This window comes from Hyla sarda, chromosome 3 (genome assembly GCF_029499605.1).
Source record: "Hyla sarda isolate aHylSar1 chromosome 3, aHylSar1.hap1, whole genome shotgun sequence".
Lineage (NCBI taxonomy): Eukaryota > Metazoa > Chordata > Amphibia > Anura > Hylidae > Hyla > Hyla sarda.
The window spans coordinates 293,267,274-293,289,365 of record NC_079191.1 but is presented as its reverse complement, the minus strand read 5'-3'; the positions used below and the strand labels follow the sequence as shown (position 1 = coordinate 293,289,365).

General features: G+C 43.1%; 1 protein-coding gene across 4 annotated transcripts in view; it reads right to left on the bottom strand.

Moving 5' to 3' along the window:
• URB2 (URB2 ribosome biogenesis homolog) overlaps nucleotides 1-22,092 on the bottom strand; it is a 235,290-nt gene that overhangs the window by 149,769 nt on the left and 63,429 nt on the right. For all 4 annotated transcript variants that reach the window (XM_056566891.1, XM_056566893.1, XM_056566895.1 and 1 more), the window contains exons 2-3: nucleotides 16,536-16,673; nucleotides 15,492-15,668 (exon numbers count right to left, since the gene is read on the bottom strand). In XM_056566891.1, coding sequence (XP_056422866.1) covers nucleotides 15,492-15,668; nucleotides 16,536-16,661 — 303 coding nt within the window. In that variant the 5' untranslated portion in view covers nucleotides 16,662-16,673. The remainder of the gene's footprint in view (nucleotides 1-15,491; nucleotides 15,669-16,535; nucleotides 16,674-22,092) is intronic.

Genomic DNA, 22,092 nt, shown 5'->3' with positions numbered 1-22,092 from the left:
AAGTTTTTTACCCCTCTGCCTGTTGTCTAAATATGGCGCAGCTGCGTTAAATTTATCATTCTTGTGCAGGTACTTTCTTGAATTGCGTTTAAATTTAGAATTCTCCTCAGAGCATAAATTTACACCGCAGCTCTATTTAGTAGGAGCTTTGTCTGCAGCGTATCTGCACCTAAACAGTAAATGTGTCCTCGTTATTAGTTTTAGAATTTTTTTCTTCATTATGTAGAGTTTTAATCTCACAATAATACCACTTTTTGCACCTAATTATAACACATCAAATTATACCAATGTCCTTATTCTTCATTTAACATCTGTGACACCCCTGTGCAAATCACCTCAAATGTACATGGTGCACTGTACCTTATGGGCCTTGTAGTGCGCCCGCAGAGCACTTTGCGCCCACATATGTGGTATCTCCGTACTCTGGCTAAATTGTGTCCCAAAAAATGGGGATCTTTTTTCCCAATTACCTCTTGTGAAAATGTAAAGTATGCGGCAACACCTGCATGTCAGTGTAAATTATTTTATTTTTATACACTAACAAAATGGTGTAGACTCCAACTGTTCCTTTTCATAATGGGTAAAAAGGAGAAAAAGCCCCCCAAAATCTGTACGGCAATTTCTCCCGAGTACGGCAATACCCCATATGTGACCCTAAAATGTTGCCTTGAAATACTACAGGCATCCAAAGTGAGACCGCCATGCGCATTTGAGGCCTAAATTAGGGTTTTGCATAGGGGTGGACATAGGGGTATTCTATGCCAGTGTTTCCCAAACAGGGTGCCTCCAGCTGTTGCAAAACTCCCAACATGCCTGGACAGTCAATGGCTGTCCGACAATACTGGGAGTTGTTGTTTTGCAACAGCTGGAGTCTCCATTTTGGAAACAGTGCCATACCAGATGTTGTTCATATTTATTGGGGAGGGAGGCTGTGTAGCGGTATGTGTATATATATAGTGTTTTTTACTTATTTTATTTAAGTGTAGTGTAGTGTTTTTAGGGTACAGTCACACGGGCGGGGGTTCACAGCGAGTTTGCTGCATCTCAATCTTGCAGCACTCCCTGTAAACCTCCGCCCATGTGAGTGTACTCTGTCCATTCACATTGGGGGGGGGGGGGGGGGGGAGGCATGGAAACATCCAGCTGTTGCAATACTACAACTCCGAGCATGCCCTTTGGCTGTCCGAGCATGCTGGGAGTTGTAGTTTTGCAACAGCTGGAGGCACACTGGTTGCGAAGCACGGAAACAGACTCAGTGTTTCGCAACCAGTGTGCCTTCAGCTGTTGCAAAAACTTCAAATCTCAGCATGCAGTGACAGCAGAAGGACATGCTGGAACTTGTAATTATGCAACAGCTGGAGGCATACTACTACAACTCCCAGCATGCCCTTTGGCAGTGTGCATGCTGAGGGTTGTAGTTATGCAACAGCTGAAGGCACACTGGTTGCAAAACACTTAAAAGTTTTTTTTACTTAACTTAGTGTTTCCAAACCAGTGTGCCTCCAGCTGTTGCACAACTTCATGGTCTGTCAGTGCATGCTGGGCGTTATAGTTTGGAGGCACAGCTGGAGGAACACGGGTTGGGAAAAAGAGTTAGGAAGCGAACAATGTTTCCCAACTAGTGTGCCTCCAGCTGTTGCAAAACTATAATTCCCAGCATGGCCAGACATGCTGGAAGCTGTATTTCGGCAATATCTGAAGGGTCAGATGTTGACGAACTACAACTCCCAGCATGCTTGGGCAGTCTGGGCATGCTGGGGGTTATAGTTTAGCAACAGCTGGAGGTCCACAGTTTGTAGACCACTGTATAATGGTCTCCAATCTGTGGTCTTCCAGATGTTACAGAACTACAACTCTCAGCATGCCTCGACAGAGTGGGCATGCTGAGATTTGTAATTTTGGAACATCTGGAAGAGCACAGATTGGAGACCATTATACAGTGGTCTCCAAACTGTGGCCCTCCAGATGTTGCAAAACTACAACTCCCAGCATACCCAGAAAGCCAAAGGCTGTCTGGGCATGCTGGGAGTTGCAGTTTTGAAACTCCCAGAGGCAGCGGTGAGATCGCTTTACGGCGATCTCACTGCTGCCAATGAAGATGCCGCACTGCTGCCGGAAACTCACCGCCGGGACGCAGCGCCGCCGGGACCGCCTGGAGGACATCGCTCGCGCCGGGACCGTTCGGGACACCACATGGCTGGATAAGTGACGCCGGGGGACGGGTAAGGGTAAGCAGGGCGGTGTGTGTCCCGATCCCTGTGATCCGGACTCACACACCGCGCTGCTAAGTATTCTGATAGCGAAACGCTGCTATCAGCTGGTCAGATTTGACTAGCTGATAGCAGCGATCGCTGGGGGGGGGAATGAAACCCCCGTGGTCACATGGTAAGATGTCTGGCTATCACCATCTTACCGGGCGCTGGGGAAAAGTATAACGGAAAGCAGTAAATTGTAAAAAAAAAAAAAAAAAAAAAAGGAGAATGATCTACAGTGTTAAGTGGATTACAAAGCTATTTTAATGTGACGGAGCTTGTTCAATGATAAGTAATCAAACATTTCCTATGTAAAATGTATTAAATTGTTGGATCATAAAATAACAATACTAATATACAAGTGATCTAATGAATAACTTTACTGGAAACAAATATTCTATATGCAAATTATTTTATAAGTGCTTTGGAATAACCAAGGAGTAAGAATATAAAGCAAACCAAAGGAGGAATTGAGATAGGAAAGTAAAAACATTCTGGTGGTTCCTTAATAGAACTTTCCTTCCGAAATAGAAAGGATTGCTACGTGCAGTTAAAGTTGGCTTATATTTGCTGGGAAAAAGACGCACTTGCGTCAAAATTTTTGGTGCAAAGGAAAAGTACGTAGGTAATAAATCCATGTGTACTATATATGCAGCTCCAAGGTACCCTGATTCAGCCACATCTGGACGACATGCTCTACCAAAACGTGCGCAAAAAAATGCGCAAGCCCTATTTTGCGCAAAAAAATACACACAAAACAGGGGTAAAATCTTTGATACATGTCCCCCTTTATGTTGGAAATCCCCTATAATGGACCCCATTATGAAAACTGAACCCCTCAAAGTATTCAAAATGACATTCAAGAAGTTTTCCTTACTCTCGCGCGTAAGGAAAAACCTTATATGTGGATGCAAAGTGCTGTGTGGGTGCACTAGAGGGCTCAGAAGGGATGGAGCGACAATGGCATTTTGGAGAGCGAATTTTGCTGAAATTGTTTTTGGGGGGCATATCCCATTTAGGAAACCCCCATGATGCCAGAACAGTAAAAAAAAAAATAAATAAATAAAAAATAAAAAAACATGCCATACAATTTTGTAAACTACACCCCTCGAGGAACGTAACAAGGATACTTAACACCCCACAGGTGATTGACAAACTTTTGAAAATTGGGACATAAAAATAAAAATAATTTTTTTTATCAATAAAATGCTGGTGTTACCCCAAATTTTTCATTTTCACAAGGGGTAATAGGTGAAAAAGCCCCAAATTTTTTTTAACCCCATTTCTTCTGAGTATGAAAATACCCCATATGTGGATGTGAAATGCTCTGCTGGCAAACTACAACGCTCAGAAGAGAAGGAGCACCATTGAGCTTTTGGAGAGAGAATTTGGTTGGAATGGAAGTCGGGGGCCATGTACGTTTACAAAGCCCCCATGGTTCCAGAACAGTGGACCCCCCCCACACACACACATTGACCCCATTTTGGAAACTACACCCCTCACAGAATTTAATAAGGGGTGCAGTGAGCATTTACACCCCACTGGCGTTTGACAGATGTTTGGAACAGTGGGCTGTGCGAAAAAAAATGTCAGACAACAGTGGGGTGTAGATTCTCACTGTACCCCTTATAACAATCCGTGAGGGGGTAGTTTCCAAAATGGGGTCACATGTGGGGGGGATCCACTGTTCTGGCACCATGGGCGCTTTGTAAACAAACAGCCTTCAATTCCAGCCTAATTCGCTCTCAAAAAGCCCAATGGTGCCCCTTCTCTTCTGAGCATTGTAGTTTGCCCGCAGAGCACTTTACATCCAAATATGGGGTATTCCATTATTTAGAAAAAATGGTGTCACAAATTTTGGAAGGCTTTTTTCCGATTACCCCTTGTGAAAATTAAAAATTTGGGGTAACACCAGCATTTCAGGGGGGAAAAAATAATTTTTAATTTTCATGTTCAACTTTCATGTCCAAGAAATGGAGTTAGAAATATTGGAGGTCTTTTTCTCCTTTTATCTTTTGTGAAAATGAAGTATGGGGCAACACCAGAATGTTAGTGTAGCCCCCAACTTTAACTTTTCATAAGGGGGTAAAAGGAGAAAAATCCCCCCAAAATTTGTAGCGCAATTTCTCCTGAGTATGGAAATACCCCATATGTGGCCCTAAACTGTTGCCTTGAAATACGACAGGGCTCTGAAGTGAGAGCTCTCCATGCGCATTTGAGTCCTAAATGAGTAATTTGCAATAGGGGCGGACCCAGTTACAAGGATGGGGCTTGTCTCCACCTTAACCCTATGGCAGTGTTTCCCAAACAGGGTGCCTCTAGCTGTTGCAAGACTCCCAGCCTGCCAGGACAGTCTATGGCTGTCCGGCAATACTGGGAGTTGTTGTTTTGCAACGGCTAGAGGCTCCGTTTAGGAAACACTGCCGTATAAGACGTCTTTCATTTTTATTGAGGGGGGGAAACACATGTAAGGGGGTGCATATGTAGTGTTTTACTTTTTATTGTTTGTTAGTGTAGTGTTTTGGGGTACATTCACACGGGCGGGGGTTCACAGTAAGTTTTCCGCACTGTAAACCCTCCTGTGTGAATGTACCCTGTACATTCACATGGTGGTGGCAATCTTCAGCTGTGGCAAAACTACAACTCCCAGAATGCACGGACAGCTTTTTGAAACAGCTGTAGGCACACTGGTGGGGAACCACTGAGTTAAGAAACAGACTAGCTCAGTGATTCCAACCCGTGTACCTCCAGCTGTTGCAAAACTACAACTCCCAGCATGTACGGTCTGTCAGTGCATTCTGGGAGTTGAAGTTTTGCAACAGCTGGATGCACACTGGTTGGAATCACTGAGTAAGAAAAAAGACTAGCTCAGTTTTTCCCAACCAGTGTGCCTACAGCTGTTGCAAAAGTACAATTACCAGCATGCCCAGACAGGGATGCTGGGCATATAGTTCTAAAATATCTGGCCCTTCAGACGTTGCAGAACTACAACTCCCTGCATTCCTGGACAGTCTGGGCATGCTAGGAGTTGTAGTCATGCAACAACTGGGGAAGAACTGTTTGGAGAACGCTAAGTAGTGGTCTCCAAACTGTAGCCCTCCAGATGTTGCAAAACTACAACTCCAAGCATGCCCAGACTGTCCAGGCATGCTGGGAGTTGTAGTCCTGCTACATATGAAGGGCCAGATATTGCATAACTACACCCCCCAACTGTCTGGGCATGTTGGTAATTGTAGTTTTGCAACATCTGGAGGGCTACAGTTTGAGACCACCTTATAGTGGTCTCCAAACTGTGCCACCTCAGATGTTGCAAAACTACAACTCCAAGAATGCCCAGAGTCAGTGCATGCTGAAAGTTGTAGTTTTGCAACACCTGGGGGACTTAAGAGACCCCTACACAATGGTCTCCAAACTGTGGCCCTCCAGATGTTGCAAAACTACAACTCCCAGCATGCCCAGACAGCATACCCACCGCCGGTCTGGGTAAGCTGGCCATGATACACGGACCCCACATGCCGCCCCCACAACTCTGCCCGGACGTCGATCGGTGGGCAGAGCGGGGGAAATTAACTCCAACCATACTCCAACTCATACTGACCGACCAATGGCAGGGGATAGGAGGAGGTGGTCACATTGCCACCTCCCTCCTATCCTTTAGGATGGCCGGTGCTGTGTCTGACAGCTCCGATCATTCTTATTTTCCAGGCAATTCGGTCACCAGGGACCCGACTGGCCCGGATCACCGCAAATCGCCGGTCTGAATTGGCCGTCGATTTGCGGCGATCGCCGACATGGGGAGGTCTCTGGAACCCCCCCCAGGCATTGCAACGGGATTCCTGCTGATAGATATCAGCAGCATCCCAGTCCAATCAAGGCAAGGAGAGCGGAAATGCGGAGTCCTTAAGTGATGGGACGTGAGGGCGTATCCATACGCCCTCCGTCCCCAACAGGTTAAAAGGGTTATCCACCATAAGGTGATTTCAGTTCGTACCTGGCAGACAGTAATGGACATGCTTTAGAAGGATCTGCACTTGCCTTGGAGCTAAATTGCTATGTTGTGAGTCCACCATAACATTGTGGCTGGCTTTTTGTGAACTGGTATTCCCTGTTTGAGTTTTTTTTTTTGAATACAAATCCCATAATTCCATTTTCCTCCCTCTCACACATCAGCCACCCCACCCATTGTAAAATAAATGAGCTGCATCCATTCAAAAGACCTGTGGTTTTCAATCAGGGTGCCTACAGCTGTTGCATTAGTTGCAGATTGAACTCTCTCCCACCAAGTGATCCCTCCACCCATTGAAGCAGACCGGTTCCCTGTCATCAGCTGACTAGTGAGTCAGGTCTCAGCCACATTGCAACATGGGAAAAATCCGGGACAACAGTCCTTTTGTATGCAGTTAAAAATAAAAATTGGGGTGAAAACCACAGAAGAATTGTGAGAAAACCATCACACACAGGTACAGACTTTATATTATGAACTACACCAACTTTACAGCCCCTGTAGCATAGGGGGGGGGGGAATACCCCTTTAACCTCTTTTCTGGTGGGAGGAAAGATTGTTGAATATTTGAGTTTAAGAGAACCCCCCCCCCCCCCCCCCTTGAGTTTAAGAGACTGGTACTTAACCGGGGTACCAGACGGGGGTGACTGCTGATATCGAACAGCAGGCACCCCATGCAAATGCCCAGGGGGGGGGTCATAAGACCCCCCCATGTCAGCGATTGGCGCAAATCGCAAGTGAATTCACATTTGCGATTTGCGCCGATTCCGGGTCATACGGGATCTATGGTGACCCGCAATATAAGGAGGATCGCGGTTGTCTAAGACACCTACGATCCCCATAAAGGGATAGGAGTGAGGCGGCAAGGGTGCCACCCCTCCTATTGGTCGTCAGAAGTGATGACCAATAGCAGATCGGGGGCGGGGTTAACTTTTGTTTTCCCTGTCCTACCCCCGCCCCAGCTTTTTGCTGTCTGGGCATGCTGGGATTTGTAGTTTTGCAACATCTGGAGGGCAACAGTCTGAGATCACTGTGCAGTGGTCTAAACTGTAGCACTCCAGATGTTGCAAAACTGCAAATCCCAGCATGCCCAAACAGCAAACAGCTGTCTTGGCATGCTGGGAGTTGTAATTGCGTACCTCCAGCTGTTGCATAACTATATCTCCCAGCATGCCCTTTGGCGATCAGTACATGCTGGGAGTTGTAGTTTTGCAACAGCTGGAGGCAAACTGGTTGGAAAATACTGAGTTAGGTAACAGAACCTAACTGAACGTTTTCCAACCAGTGTGCCTCCACGGTCTGTCAGTACATGCTGGGAGTTGTAGTTTTGAAACAGCTGGAGGTTTGCCCCCCCCCAATGTTAATGTACAGGGTACATTCACACAGGCAGGTTTACAGTAAGTTTCCTGCTTCAAGTTTGGGCAGTGGCAAATTTTCGCCACAGCACAAACTCCTAGCAGGAAACTCATCGTAACATGCCAGTGCGAATGTACCCTAAAAACACTACACTAACACGTAATAAAGGGTAAAGCCCTAAATACACACCCCCTTACACTGTCTCCCCCCCCAATAAAAAATGAAAAAAAAATTATTGTTAGCAGTGTTTCCCAAACGGAGCCTTCAGCAATTGCAAAACAACAACTCCCAGCATTTCTGGACAGCCACTGACTCTACAGGCATGCTGGGAGTTTAGGAACAGCTGGAGGCACCCTGTTTGGGAATCACTGGCATAGAATACCCCTATGTCCACCCCTATGCAATCCCTAATTTAGTCCTCAAATGCGCATGGCGCTCTCTCATTTCTGAGCCCTGTCGTATTTCAAGGAAACAGTTTAGGGCCACATATGGGGTATTTCCGTACTCGAGAGAAATTGCACTACAAATTTTGGGGTGCTTTTTCTCCTTTTACCCCTTATGAAAAGGAAAAGTTGGGGGCTACAACAGCCTGTTAGTGTAAACTTTTTTATTTTTTTTACATTAACATGCTGGTGTTGCCCCTTACTTTTTATTTTCACAAGCAGTAAAAGGGAAAGAAGACCCCCAAAATTTGTAACACAATTTCCCCTGAGTACGGAAATACCCCATATGTGGGCGTAAAATGCTCCGCGGGCGCACAACAAGGCTCAGGAGTGAGAGCGCACCATGTACATTTGAGGCCTTAGTTGGTGATTTGCACAGGGGTGGCTGATTTTACAGCGGTGCGGACAAACGCAAAAACAAATACCAACACGTGACCCCATTTTGGAAACTACACCCCTCACGGAACGTGACAAGGGGTATAGTGAGCCTTAACACCCCACAGGTGTTTGACGAATTTTCATTAAATTTGGATGGGAAAATGAAAAAAAAAAATTTTCACTAAAATGCTGGTGTTAACCTAAATTTTTCATTTTCACAAGGGAAAATAGGAAAAAAATCCCCCCAAAATTTGTAACCCCATATGTGGATGTTAAGTGCTCTTCGGGCAAACTACAATGCTCAGAAGAGAAGGAGCGCCATTGGGATTTTGAAGAGAAAATTTGTCCGGAATTGAAGGCCACATGTGTTTACAAAGCCCCCATAGTGCCAGAACAATGGACCCCCCCCACATGTGACCCCATTTTGTAAACTACACCCCTCATGTAATGTATTAAGGGATGCAGTGAGCATTCACACCCCACAGGTGTCTGACAGATTTTTTGAACAGTAGTCCGTGAAAATGAAATGTAATTTTTTATTTGCACAGCCCACTGTTCTAAAGAACAGCCAGTGGGGTGTAAATGCTCACTGCACCCCTTATTAAATTCTGTGAGGGGTGTAGTTTCCAAAATGGGGTCACATGTGGGGGGGGGGGGGTCCACTGTTCTGGCACCACAAGGGGCTTTGTAAACGCACATGGCCCCTGACTACCATTCCAAACAAATTATCTTTCCAAAAGCTCAATGGCGCTCCTCCTCTTCTGAGCATTGTAGTTCGCCAGCAGAGCACTTGGCGTCCACACATAGGGTATTTCCATACTCGGAAGAGATGGGGTTACAAATTTTGGCGGTCATTTTCTCCTATTACCCTTTGTAAAAATGTAAAATTTAGGGAAAAAACAGCATTTTAGTAAAAAAAAAAATAATAATAATTTCTTCTTCATTTACATATCCAACTTTAACAAAAAGTCGTCAAACACCTGTGGGTAGTAAAGGCTCACTGTACCCCTTGTTACGTTCCTTAAGGGGTGTAGTTTCCAAAATAGTATGCCATGTGGGTATTTTTTGCTGTTCTGGCACCACAGGGGCTTCCTAAATGCGACATGCCCCCCAAAAACCATTTCAGCAAAATTCACTCTCCAAAATCCCATTGTTGCTCTTTCCTTCTGAGCTCTCTACTGCGCCCGCCGAACACTTGACATACACCTATGAGGTATTTCCTTACTCGAAAGAAATTGGGATACAAATTTTAGGGGGCTTTTTCTCCTATTACCACTTGTAAAAATGCAAAAACTGGGTCTACAAGAACATGCAACAGACTGCACACCAATTAGGTCCTGTACACGACCGATTTAAAATGATCTCTAAACCAATAATCAATAATTAATAACACCAGCTGACCTACACCAGTGATAAGAGGTGGCTTAAAACATAACTTTTGTTATTCTGTAATAAAAGATTCATATAGTACAAATAGTGCCGTTCTGTGCATGTACCCAATGATCTTTATACCAGAGTAATACTGCTAAAAGAAGAAATCAATATTCCTTCATTGATAATATCCAAGTAGGGAGTGCTATAGTGTTATACAAGCACATCCAACTAACCAACTAGTGGTAATTCAACATACAAATACTCCCTCAGTCAACCTAAGTGGTGACTGATATACCCTACAAGAACATGAGTGTGTAAAAAAATGAAGATTTTGAATTTTCTCCTTCACTTTGCTGCTATTCCTGTGAAACACCGAAAGGGTTAACACACTTACAAATGTCATTTTGGATACTTTGAGGGGTGCAGTTTTTATAATTGGGTCATTTGTGGGGTATTTCTAATATGAAGGCCCTTCAAATCCACTTCAAAACTGAACTGGTCATTGAAAAATTCCGATTTTGAAAATTTTGTAGAAAATTGGAAAATTGCTGCTGAACTTCAAAGTTCCAAAAGTAAAAACATGTCAACTTTATGATGCAAATATAAAGTAGACATATTGTATATGTGAATCAATATATCATTTATTTGGAATGTCTATTTTCCTTTCAAGCAGAGCGCTTCAAAGTTAGAAAAATGCAAAATTGTCAAATTTTTCATCAAATGTTTGTATTTTTCACCAAGAAATGATGCAAGTATCGACGAAAATTTACCACTACCATAAAGTAGAATATGTCACGAAAAAACTATCTCTGAATCAAATTTATAAGTAAAAGCATCCCAGAGTTATTAATGCTTAAAGTGACAGTGGTCAGATTTGCAAAAAATGCTCCCGTCCTTAGGGGGTCATAACGGGCTCCGTCCCCAAGGGGTACTCCGGTGAAATTATTTTTTTTTTTATCAACTGGTGTAAGAAAGTTTAACAGATTTGTAAATTACTTCTATTAAAAAATCTTAATCCTTCCAGTACTTATTAGCTGCTTAATACTACAAAGGAATGTATTTTCTTTTTGGAACACAGAGCTCTCTGCTGACATGATGAACACAGTGTTCTCTGCTGACATCTCTGTCCATTTTAGGAACTGTCCAGAGCAGCATATGTTTACTATGGGGACTTTGTCCTACTCTGGACAGTTCTTAAAATGGACAGAGATGTCAGCAGACAGCACTGTGCTCGTGATGTCATCAGAGAGCTCTGTGTTCCAAAAAGAGAAGAATTTCCTCTGTAGTATTAAGCAGCTAATAAGTACTGGAAGGAATAAGATTTTTTTAACAGAAGAAATTTACAAATCTGTTTAACTTTCTGGCACCAGTTGATTTATAAAAAATAAAAAAAAATTCCAACTTGCCTTGCACTCCTTACTCCTGAATATAATATACCGTATTTATCGGCGTATAACACTCACTTTTTAGGCTAAAATTTTTAGCCTAAAGTCTGTGTGCGTGTTATACGCCGATACATCCCCAGGAAAGGCAGGGGGAGAGAGGCCATCGCTGCCCGCTTCTCTCCCCCTGCCTTTCCTGGGGTCTAGAGCGCTGCTGTCGGCCCTTTTCACCCCCTGGTTATCGGCGCCGCTGCCCGTTCTGTCCCCCTGACTATCGTGCCGGCGCCGATTGCCAGGGAGAGAGAAGCGGCGCCGACAGCCAGGGGGAGAGAAGGGGCAGCGGCACCCATTGCCGGCGCCGCTGCCCCGTTGCCTCCCCCCATCCCCGGTGGCATAATTACCTGAGTCCGGTCCGCGCTGCTCCAGGCCTCCGTCGTGCTGCCCCTTCTCTCCCCCTGGCTGTCAGCGCCGCTTCTCTCCCCCTGGCTATCGGCGCCGGCACCGATAGTCAGGGGGACAGAACGGGCAGCGGCGCCGATAACCAGGGGGTAAGAAGGGCCGGCAACAGTGCTCTAGACCCCAGGAAAGGCAGGGGGAGAGAAGCGGGCAGCGACGGCCTCTCTCCCCCTGCCTTTCCTGGGGGTATATCGGGGTATACACGCGCACACATGCACCCTCATTTTTTCATGGATATTTGGGTAAAAAACTTTTTTTACCCAAATATCCTTGGTAAAATGAGGGTGCGTGTTATAGGCCGGTGCGTGGTATACCCCGATAAATACGGTACATACTAGAACTTTTTTTTTATATAATTTTTTTCCACACATTGTGAAACCAATTATGTAATTTTTAAAATAATTTCTCCAATCGCTTGTAAAGCACTCCAAATGATTGTAGTGCACTTAAGAGTCCCATGCCATTGTAAGAAGAGTCTTTATCTCAAGCTTCTATTAGCCTCAATTTTTAAAAGCTCCACCTTTTTTTTCCTTCATCATTGATAATCTACATCTTTATTGCAATGATTTATATACTTTAGTTTGTGTTTTATATTTTTATGACTAGTTGATTACTGTGCAAAGGCCCTAATGAGTTCTTCCATTTAAATACAGCAAATATGTGGGGACCAGTAAACATTAAATGGGAAGACAAAAAAAGGCTTTCAAATTAACTAGTGCCAGAAAGCTATTCAGATTTGTAAATTATTTTTATATGCCTTCCAGTACTTCGTTGCTGTAAGCTCCAGATAAAGTTGTGGTTCTTTCCCATCTGACCATAGTGCTTTCTGCTGCCACCTCCATGTCCAGAGCAGGAGCTAATCCCCATAGAAAACCCCTCCTGCTCTGGACAGTTCCTGACCCAGACAGAGGTGGCAGCAAACACCACTGTGGTCAGACTGGAAAGAACCACACAACTTTCTCTGAAGCGGATCAGCTGATAAATACTGAAATGCTTCATTTAAAAATCTGTAAAATTTTCTGGCACCAGTTAAAGGAGTACTCCGGAGCGCTGGTACTTAAAAAAAAAAAAAAAAAAAAAAAAAAAAAAAAAAAGTTTACCTCATCTGATAGCTCTTTCAAAGACCATTCCAACGATCCCTCATTTGTCAAATTTGGCCCAGCCATTCTCCTTTAATTGCCACCTGTAGCAGTAAGCAGCCATGTCATAAAGACTACATTTCCCATGACTCCCTGCGCCAGCTTCCTTTTAGCTGCTGCTCTCTCCCCCTCCAGGAAATTATAATAAATTATAATAAAGTAACGACCACAGCCCCTTCCTCCTCCTTTCATGTGCCCACTAGCGCAGTGTTTCCCAACCAGGGTGCCTCCAGCTGTTTTAAAACTACAACTCCCAACATGCCGGGAGTTGTAGTTTTGCAACAGCTGGAGGCACCCTGGTTGGGAAACACTGCACTAGCGTGGCGCAGCACAGCACTATGCAAATAGCATAGGCACCCTTGTTGGGAAACACTGCACTAGCGTAGGCGCAGCACTACGAAAATAGCGTAGGGCTAACGTAGGCAGCGATAGGAGCCTAGCGTTAGCCCTACACTATTGGTGTTGTACTGCGCATGCGCAGAATAAATTAACTTTGGGGGAGTAGCTGACTTCGGGCTGGGAGGCAGACACAGCCCGCAGTGACTCATGGGAGCGATGAGTTACCGGTCGAAGATGGCGGCGGATAAAGAAGAAATACAGGTCGAGCGTCATCAGAAGACCCAGCTTCCAGACGGAGAGAAAAGCGAGGAGAAGACCATATGGAAAACGTGAGTATATTAGAATGTTATATAACTTTGCCTCATGCTACAATTCCCCTATAAAAGGTTAGCTTCGAAGTACCCCTTTAAAGGGGTAGTCCGGCATTAGACATCTTATCCCCTATCCAAAGTATAGTGGATAAGATGTCTGATCGCGGGGTCCCACTGCTACGACCCTCCACAATCTCCATGCACATAATTGGAGGGGGAGTGGTGTAACGTCACGAGGGGGTGTGGTGTAATGTCACGTCCCTGTCTCAGGAGCAGCATTCATTAGATTGCATTAACTGTATAATGCTATGCCTATTGCATAGCATGATACAGTGTGATAGTAAATACACTGATATAGTCTGGTTAAGCCAGGCTACATTAGTGAATCAGCGATCGGCGGTAGGTAACCAGAGATTTTTAGTTTTACTTTAGAAGCCATGACTAGCATTGATCACAGCGTCTAAAGGGTTAATGACTGACAGAGGTGGGATCGTCACTGCCTGTCATCAACGCCGATTGTATGGCTACTGTTCGTAATCGACACTCCTGTGACAAAACCCTTGGCGAAACGCATTGGAGTGGAGCTGGGGAGTCCTGTTTTGTATGCATCTGCTGCGGCTGTTGCCACTTACGTTTTTGCACTGTCACTTTCTTATTTTGGTTGATATAGACTGTTGGAAAATTACTACTTCCCTGCTGTTTAATCACGTCTCCCAGGATGCAGATGGCACATATATGACTTTATTACACCACTTGCATTGCAAGACCCCAGCCTGGTCAGAAGAGGTTGCAGGCCTAGCATGGATAGTGGATAACAGCAGAGAGAAGCACATTTTGTTCGTTTTTTTACTTGTGTTTCACTATTATGTAGACGCGGCACTGCTATATATTGGGGTACTAATACGGTTATAGAAGTGCCAATTAATGCCCCCAGTATATAGCACAATTCATAATTTCTTTAATGTATTCATTGTTTTGTTATTTAAGAAAAGTATCAGTAATTTGTATCAGTGAGTATGCAAGTATTGGTACATCTCTACGGCCCCTTTCACACTACAGGTATCAATCCTGTAAAAACCTCATTACTACCGGCAAAAAGTCCTGAAAACGGCCATCAAAAAATCCCATTCATGTCAATGGGATTTTTTTGACCATCCTTTTGCATCAGGTATGTCCGTTTTTACGAATGTCAGTTATTTTTGCTGACACAAAAGACTGTGCATGCACTCATTTTTTGGTCTGCAAAAATGGGGAAAAAACCGGGCATTCAAATTTAACATTGAAGTCTATGGGAAACGGATGTTAAAAAAAAAAAAAACTTACAACGGATTTTATTTTTTGAACATCCGTTTTTTTGTACTGACCATGATCAGTACAGCTTTACAAAAAAAAAAAAAAATAAAAAAAAAAGGATTAAAAACCTGATTTAAAAAAACAACGGTTGTAACTGGTAATAACGGATAACAACGGATGATAACAGATGAACATCAGGTTTTTTAAGAAATAAACCATTAAAAATAACAGAACATGGTCATATGTTATTCATTATCATCAGTTATTGCATCTGTTTTTTTTTTTTTTTTTTAACAGTTATTGTAAAATAACGGCAGTTAAAAAGCAGGAGAGAGCATTTCTATATGAGTAAGATTCCACATAGAAAAGGATTTTAGATTTTGGCACATTTGCGGTCTACTTGAATGTTGGGGGAAACCATGCCTATGTGCATTATCCTATGTGTACTTTATATTTTGCATTAAATAATCAAGAGTTCAAGCAGTGTTTGCAATGAAATCCGCATGGAATCCATTCCAAAGCAGTAAGTACAAGGCTTTAACATTTTTATTACCTTCTGGATGAGGCCACTTTTGGTCAGTGATTTGGGCGAAAATGTAGAAGTGGCACTATTTTATCATGACAGCACAAACTTTGTTCAAATAGTGTCATTTTTACCACGTTTTCACAAAAAGCACAGCAAAATTTAAGACAATTCTCATCAAAAACACATTGATAACATACCATGTGAAAATAACCTAAGGGAAAATAAATCCTAATTATTACCTGAGCTACAGCAAAGCGAAGCTTAAGAGATTTGCCCTCTTTTGTAAGACTTTGTAACCTTTTGCTGTGTAAAATGTTGTCCAAAAAGATCCAGAACTTCTGCTCAACATCCTCTTCTAGATTTTGCTTCTTTGTATGAAATCCAACCAAAGTTTGGCTCACCCAGTCAAGTAAGAACTAAATTAAAAATACAAATATATTGGAATTATTTGAATTTATTGACCCCCTCCCCCCAACCAGGACGACAACAGACGACATTTCTCATTGTCTTTAGACTGTTTTGTGTGTTTATAGTTATTTTGCGCCTTTTGGTTTACACATTTCTGCTGATTTTGAGTGGCAATCCACTGATTTTGGCAATACACATGATAGGGAAGGGTTTTATGAACTGTGCCTTTTTGTGAAAAGGCACAATAAAGGCGCAAAGCCACTGAAAAGTCTCTAAAACTACACCAGCCCAGACTTAGCTTTTAGTGTATGTGAAGAGAGAAATTTCAGAAAATATGACCTACACAATGTATTAAATGCTCTGTGACCATTTATTAAATTTGATGCTCCTACACATTACCAACACACAAAAAGGTGTAGAAAAATGCTTCACTTACACCTACAATGATAAATGCTTCACTTACACCTACAATTATAAATGCCGGCCAATATCTTTTCTTATAAATGTCAAATTAGTGATCAGTATAAGGTGAACACTGGCTCAGGTCTTTACTGCTTCACTCCCTGGCTGCCTTTTATGTCTTGCTGCAGCAGACAATCTCAATTAGTAACATAGTTCATAAGGTTGAAATAAGACCAGAGTCCATCAAGTTCAACCTATAAGTCTGAAAAACACCTACTGCAGTCAGACAGAGATGGTGGTAATCCAGGAAAATCACTCTAGTATGGTTTTCTCCCAGCTAAATTGGTCGGGGTTTGAATAACCAGAACCAGACTGATCAAAACCTGTAACAAATTGCCTCCAAGATATGTCAAAAGTTTATTTAAAGTCAAGGAACACTAATCTTTTTTCCTTTAGTCTGTTTTCACACTTACCTGCTCCTTGTTTGGAATGAAACACTGATGGGAAATCCAAGCAAAATTAGCTAGTTTCAGCTTATGTTCCCAAGGAATTTTTGAGTTTTTAAGCTTCAAGTGGATGCCGGAGTAAATTCCAGCCATTGTTTCAGCCTCCTGTAATAAAAAGAAAAGTTTACTTAACAGAAAAAGTTACCTCAAAAGGCCAAATCAGGGCTCTACTTTTGGAAATGTATTTTATTACAATAGAGCAGGGCTGGACAAAACCCAGCCATCTCTGCATTTGTGAGCCAGGTCAATTTACTTACAAACAGGCTCCCTCTATTTTTACACAGCCAGTAAGTGAGTGAGAAGAGTTTCTGACAATCGTGATTGGTGTGATCCTTTTGCACAGGTCTCTGTTGCAGAGATTGACACAAAAGGCCACATACAAGAGGTGGCAACAGACTGCACCTTACAATTTCCCAACAGCAGATTTGTCTAAGGCTAGTTTCACACCACAGAATTGCCAAGCGGAATTCTGTTCATAAATTCTGATGCAGCAGAATCTCATTGCTATCAATGGGTGTCAGTTGCACAGTAGATATGGTATTTCAGCGACGATGCTTCAATCAATAAAATTCTGCTGCAAAAATGATGATTTTCCTCATTATTTGGGCAGAATACATTGCAGTCTATGGGCACGTATATAAGGGAGTCAATGTGGTCACCACAAAGGTGATGCACAGCAGAGAAAATGAAATTTAAAAAAACAAATTTTAAGAATTCTTAATTTCAACCCCTTAAAGGGGTACTCCGCCCCTGGCATCTTATCCCCTATCCAAAAGATGGGGATAAGATGTTAGATCGCCGCGGTCCCTCTGCTGGGGACCCTGGGGATAGCCACTGCGCTATCATTACTGCACAGAGCGAGTTTGCTCTGTGCGTAATGACGGGCGATACAGGGGCCGGAGCAGCGTGACGTCATGGCTTCGCCCCTCATGACATCACGGCCTGTCCCCTTAAGGCAAGTCTATGGCAGGGGGCATGACGACCGCCACGCCCCCTCCCATAGACTTGTATTGACGGGGCGGGTCATGACATCACGAGGGGCGGAGCCGTGACATAATGATGCTCCGGCCCCTGTATTGCCTGTCATTACGTGCAGAGCGATCTAGTTCTGCGCAGTAATGATCGTGGGGTGTCGCAGCAGCGATACCAGGTGTCCCCAGCAGCGGGACCCCGGAGATCTGACATCTTGTTTAGGGGCGGAGTACCCCTTTAAGGATGTTGCCTATTTTTACTACAAGTCCCATTTTTCAAATCTGCCATGTCTTTTTAAATGGTAACTTGAAAAGCTTTTACTGAGCAAAACGATTCTCAGAATGTTTTTTTTCATGACAGTCTACTTTATATTAGTGGTGAATTGTTGTTAATACATGCAGTAATTTTTGTACAAAATATTGTGAAAAATTTCAGTTTTTAATGGCGTTAACTGCACAGTAAAAATTATGTTATCTTTAATTTGTGGGTCTGTACGATTATGGAGATACCAAATTTATATAGCTTAATATGTTCTTTTTCTTTTCATAAAAAAGAAAAACTGTACTGCAGCATAACATGACTTTAACCCCTTAACGACGCAAGACGTATATTTACGTCCTGCGCCGGCTCCCGCGATATGAAACGGGGTCGCGCTGCGACCCCACATCACATCGCGTGGGTCCCGGCGCTCATCAACGGCCGGGACCCGCGGCTAATACCACATATCGCGGCAATGTGCGGTATTAACCCTTTAGAAGCGGCAGTTAAAGCTGAACGCCGCTTCTAAAGTGAAAGTGTAAGTATCCCGGCTAGTCAGTCGGGCTGTTCGGGACCGCCGCGGTGAAATCGCGGCATCCCGAACAGCTTACAGGACATCGGGAGGGCCCTTACCTGCCTCCTCTGTGTCCGATCGACGAATGACTGCTCCTTAATAAAGGTAATTTAACCCCTTCCCTAATTAAAGTTTGAATCACCCCCCTTTTCCCATAAAAAAAAAAAAAAAAAGCAGTGTAAACAAAAAAAAAAACTAAAAAAACATGTGGTATTGCCGCATGCGTAAATGTCCGAACTATAAAAATATATCATTAATTAAATGGCACAGTCAATGGCGTACGCGCAAAAAACATTCCAAAGTCCAAATAAAGCATATTTTTTGGTCACTTTTTATACCATTAAAAAAATGAATAAAAAAGTGATCAAAAAGTCCGATCAAAACAAAAATCATACCAATAAAAACTTCAGATCACGGCGCAAGAAATGAGTCCTGATACCGCCCTGTACGTGGAAAAATAAAAAAGTTATAGGGGTCAGAAGATGACCTTTTTAAACGTATAAATTTTCCTGCATGTGGTTATGATTTCTTCCAGAAGTACGACAAAATCAAACCTATATAAAGTAGGGTATCGTTTTAACCGTATTGACCTCCAGAATAATGATAAGGTGTCATTTTTACCGAAATATGCACTGCGTAGAAACGGAAGCCCCCAAAAGTTACAAAATGGCGTTTTTTCTTCGATTTTGTCGCACAATGATTTTTTTTTCCCGTTTCGCCGTGAATTTTTGGGTAAAATGACTAAGGTCACTGCAAAGTAGAATTGGTGACGCAAAAAAATAAGCCATAATATGGATTTTTAGGTGGAAAATTGAAAGGGTTATGATTTTTAAAAAGGTAAGGAGGAAAAAACGAAAGAGAGTCCTTAAGGGGTTAAGTATTACACTGACTTTCAGTCTGTGAGAGCCAGCCGGTACCTGGATCTTACAGGCCTCAATACTCAGCACTCAAGAGTCCATCAGCTAGCCTCCTGTTGTCATGGCAACCATCAGGACCACCAATGGGGGACAGGTGGAGCCAACTTCCCAATTCAATCTTATAGATAATGTGGTCAGTGATGAACACAGCATCTATGGGCTTAAAGAGGTTATCCACCATAAGGTAATTTTAGTACATACTTGCCAGACCGTAATGGACATGCGTAGGAAGGATCTGTGCTCGTCTCAGAGCTAAATGGCTATGTTTTCAAATTACCATATCACTGTGGCTATCTTTTTGTGAACTGGAGTTTTCCTTTTTAAAGGGGTACTCTGGTGAAAACCTTTTTCTTTTAAATTAACTGGTGGCAGAAAGTTAAACATATTTGTAAATTACTTCTATTAAAAAATCTTAATCCTTCCTGTACTTATGAGCTGCTGAATACTACAGAGGAAATTCTTTTCTTTTTGGAATGCTCTCTGATGACATCACGAACACAGTTCTCTCTCTGCTGACGTTATAATAATAATAATAACGCTTTATTGTTGTCCTTAGTGGGATTTGAACCCAAGTCCCCAGCACTGCAAGGCAGCAGTGCTAAACACTGACCCACCATGCTGCCCTTAGCATACATCTGCTATGCATGGTTGCTAAAATAGACAGATATGTTAGCAGAGAGCAACCATGCATAGCAGATGTATGCTAAGGGCAGCATGGTGGGTCAGTGGTTAGCATTGCTGCCTTGCAGTGCTGGGGACTTGGGTTCAAAACCCACTAAGGACAACAATAAAGTGTGCTTATTATTATAATAACGCCAGCAGAGAGAACTGTGCTAGTGATGTCAACAGAGAGCATTCCAAAAAGAAAAGAATTTCCTCTGTAGTATTCAGGAGCTAATAAGTACAGGAAGGATTAAGATATTTTAATAGAAGTAATTTACAAATATGTTTAACTTTCTGCCACCAGTTGATTTAAAAGAAAAAAAGGTTTTCACCGGAGTACCCCTTTAAGTTTGTTCTCTCAAACTACACATCTCACAGTTCCAAGTTTGTAAGTGTGAGGTCGTGTTTCTCACTCTCACATCAGCAACCCCTCCCAGTGAAACACAAATGAGTTGCATTCTATCCAAAAGGCCAGTGTTTCTAACAAGGTTGCCTACAGCTGTTGCAAAATGCTGTCTCTCCCACCCAGCGGTCGCTCCACCCATTGAAGCAGGAAAGGCTTTCTTTGTACACCTGATTAGTGATGTCATGTCTCGACGCACTGCAACCTGGGAAAACCCGAGACCTGAGTAATTTTGTACGCTGTTAAAATCCTTAAGGACCAAGGGCGTACAGGTACGCCCTGACGTCCTGGTACTTAAACCCTTAATGTCCATGAACGTAAATGTACGTCCTGATGTAGCGGTACTTAGCGCATCAGGATGTACATTTACATCCTGTGTATGACCGCGAGCATGGGTGCGGTGCTCGCATTATACATGGCAGGTTCCAGCTGCTAGCAGCAGCCAGGGACCCACCGATAATGGCCGACATCCGCGATCGCGCAGATGTCTGCCATTAACCTCTCAGATGCCGTGATCAGCACAGATCACGCCATCTGCGGCAATGCGAATGTTAAAATAGATGATCGAGCAGAAGATCACCGATAATACTGATCAGTGATATGCCCTACGCATAGCACTGAACAGTATTAGATAGTCCCCTATGGGAACATAAAAAGTGTAAAAAAAAATAAATAAATAAAAACAAATTAAAAAAAGTTGAAAAATCACCTCCCCCCAATAAAAATGAAAATTGAAAATTTTTCCCATTTTACCCCCAAAAAGTGTAAACATTTTCATCTTCTAAACACATTTGGTATCACCGCGTGCGTAAATGTCCAAACTATTAAAATATAATGTTAATGATTGTGAACCGTGAACGGCGTAAAAAAAAAAAAAATGCTGCTTTGTTACATTTGAACATTTTAACCCCTTAACGACGCAGGACGTATATTTACGTCCTGCGCCGGCTCCCGCGATATGAAGCGGGATCGCGCCGCGATCCCGCATCATATCGCGTCGGTCCCGGCGCTCATCAACGGCCGGGACCCGTGGCTAATACCACACATCGCCGATTGCGGCGATGTGCGGTATTAACCCTTTAGAAGCGGCGGTCAAAGCTGACCGCCGCTTCGAAAGTGAAAGTGACCCGGCTGCTCAGTCGGGCTGTTCGGGACCGCCGCGGTGAAATCGCGGCGTCCCGAGCAGCTGACCGGACACCGGGAGGGCCCTTGCCTGGCTCCTCGGTGTCCGATCGATGAATGACTGCTCCGTGCCTGAGATCCAGGCAGGAGCAGTCAAGCGGCGATAACACTGATCACAGGCGTGGATGAGAGATCAGTGTGTGCAGTGTTATAGGTCCCTATAAAATGTAAAAAAAAAGTGTTAATAAAGGTCATTTAACCCCTTCCCTAATAAAAGTTTGAATCACCCCCCTTTTCCATAAAAAAAAATAAAACAGTGTAAAAAAATAAAATAAACATATGTGGTATCGCCGCGTGCGTAAATGTCCGAACTATAAAAATATATCATTAATTAAACCGCACGGTCAATGGCGTACGCGCAAAAAAATTCCAAAGTCCAAAAAAGCGTATTTTGGTCACTTTTTATACCATTAAAAAATGTATAAAAAGTGATCAAAAAGTCCGATCAAAACAAAAAATCATACCGATAAAAACTTCAGATCACGGCGCAAAAAATAAGTCCTCATACCGCCCTGTACGTGGAAAAATAAAAAAGTTATAGGGGTCAGAAGATGA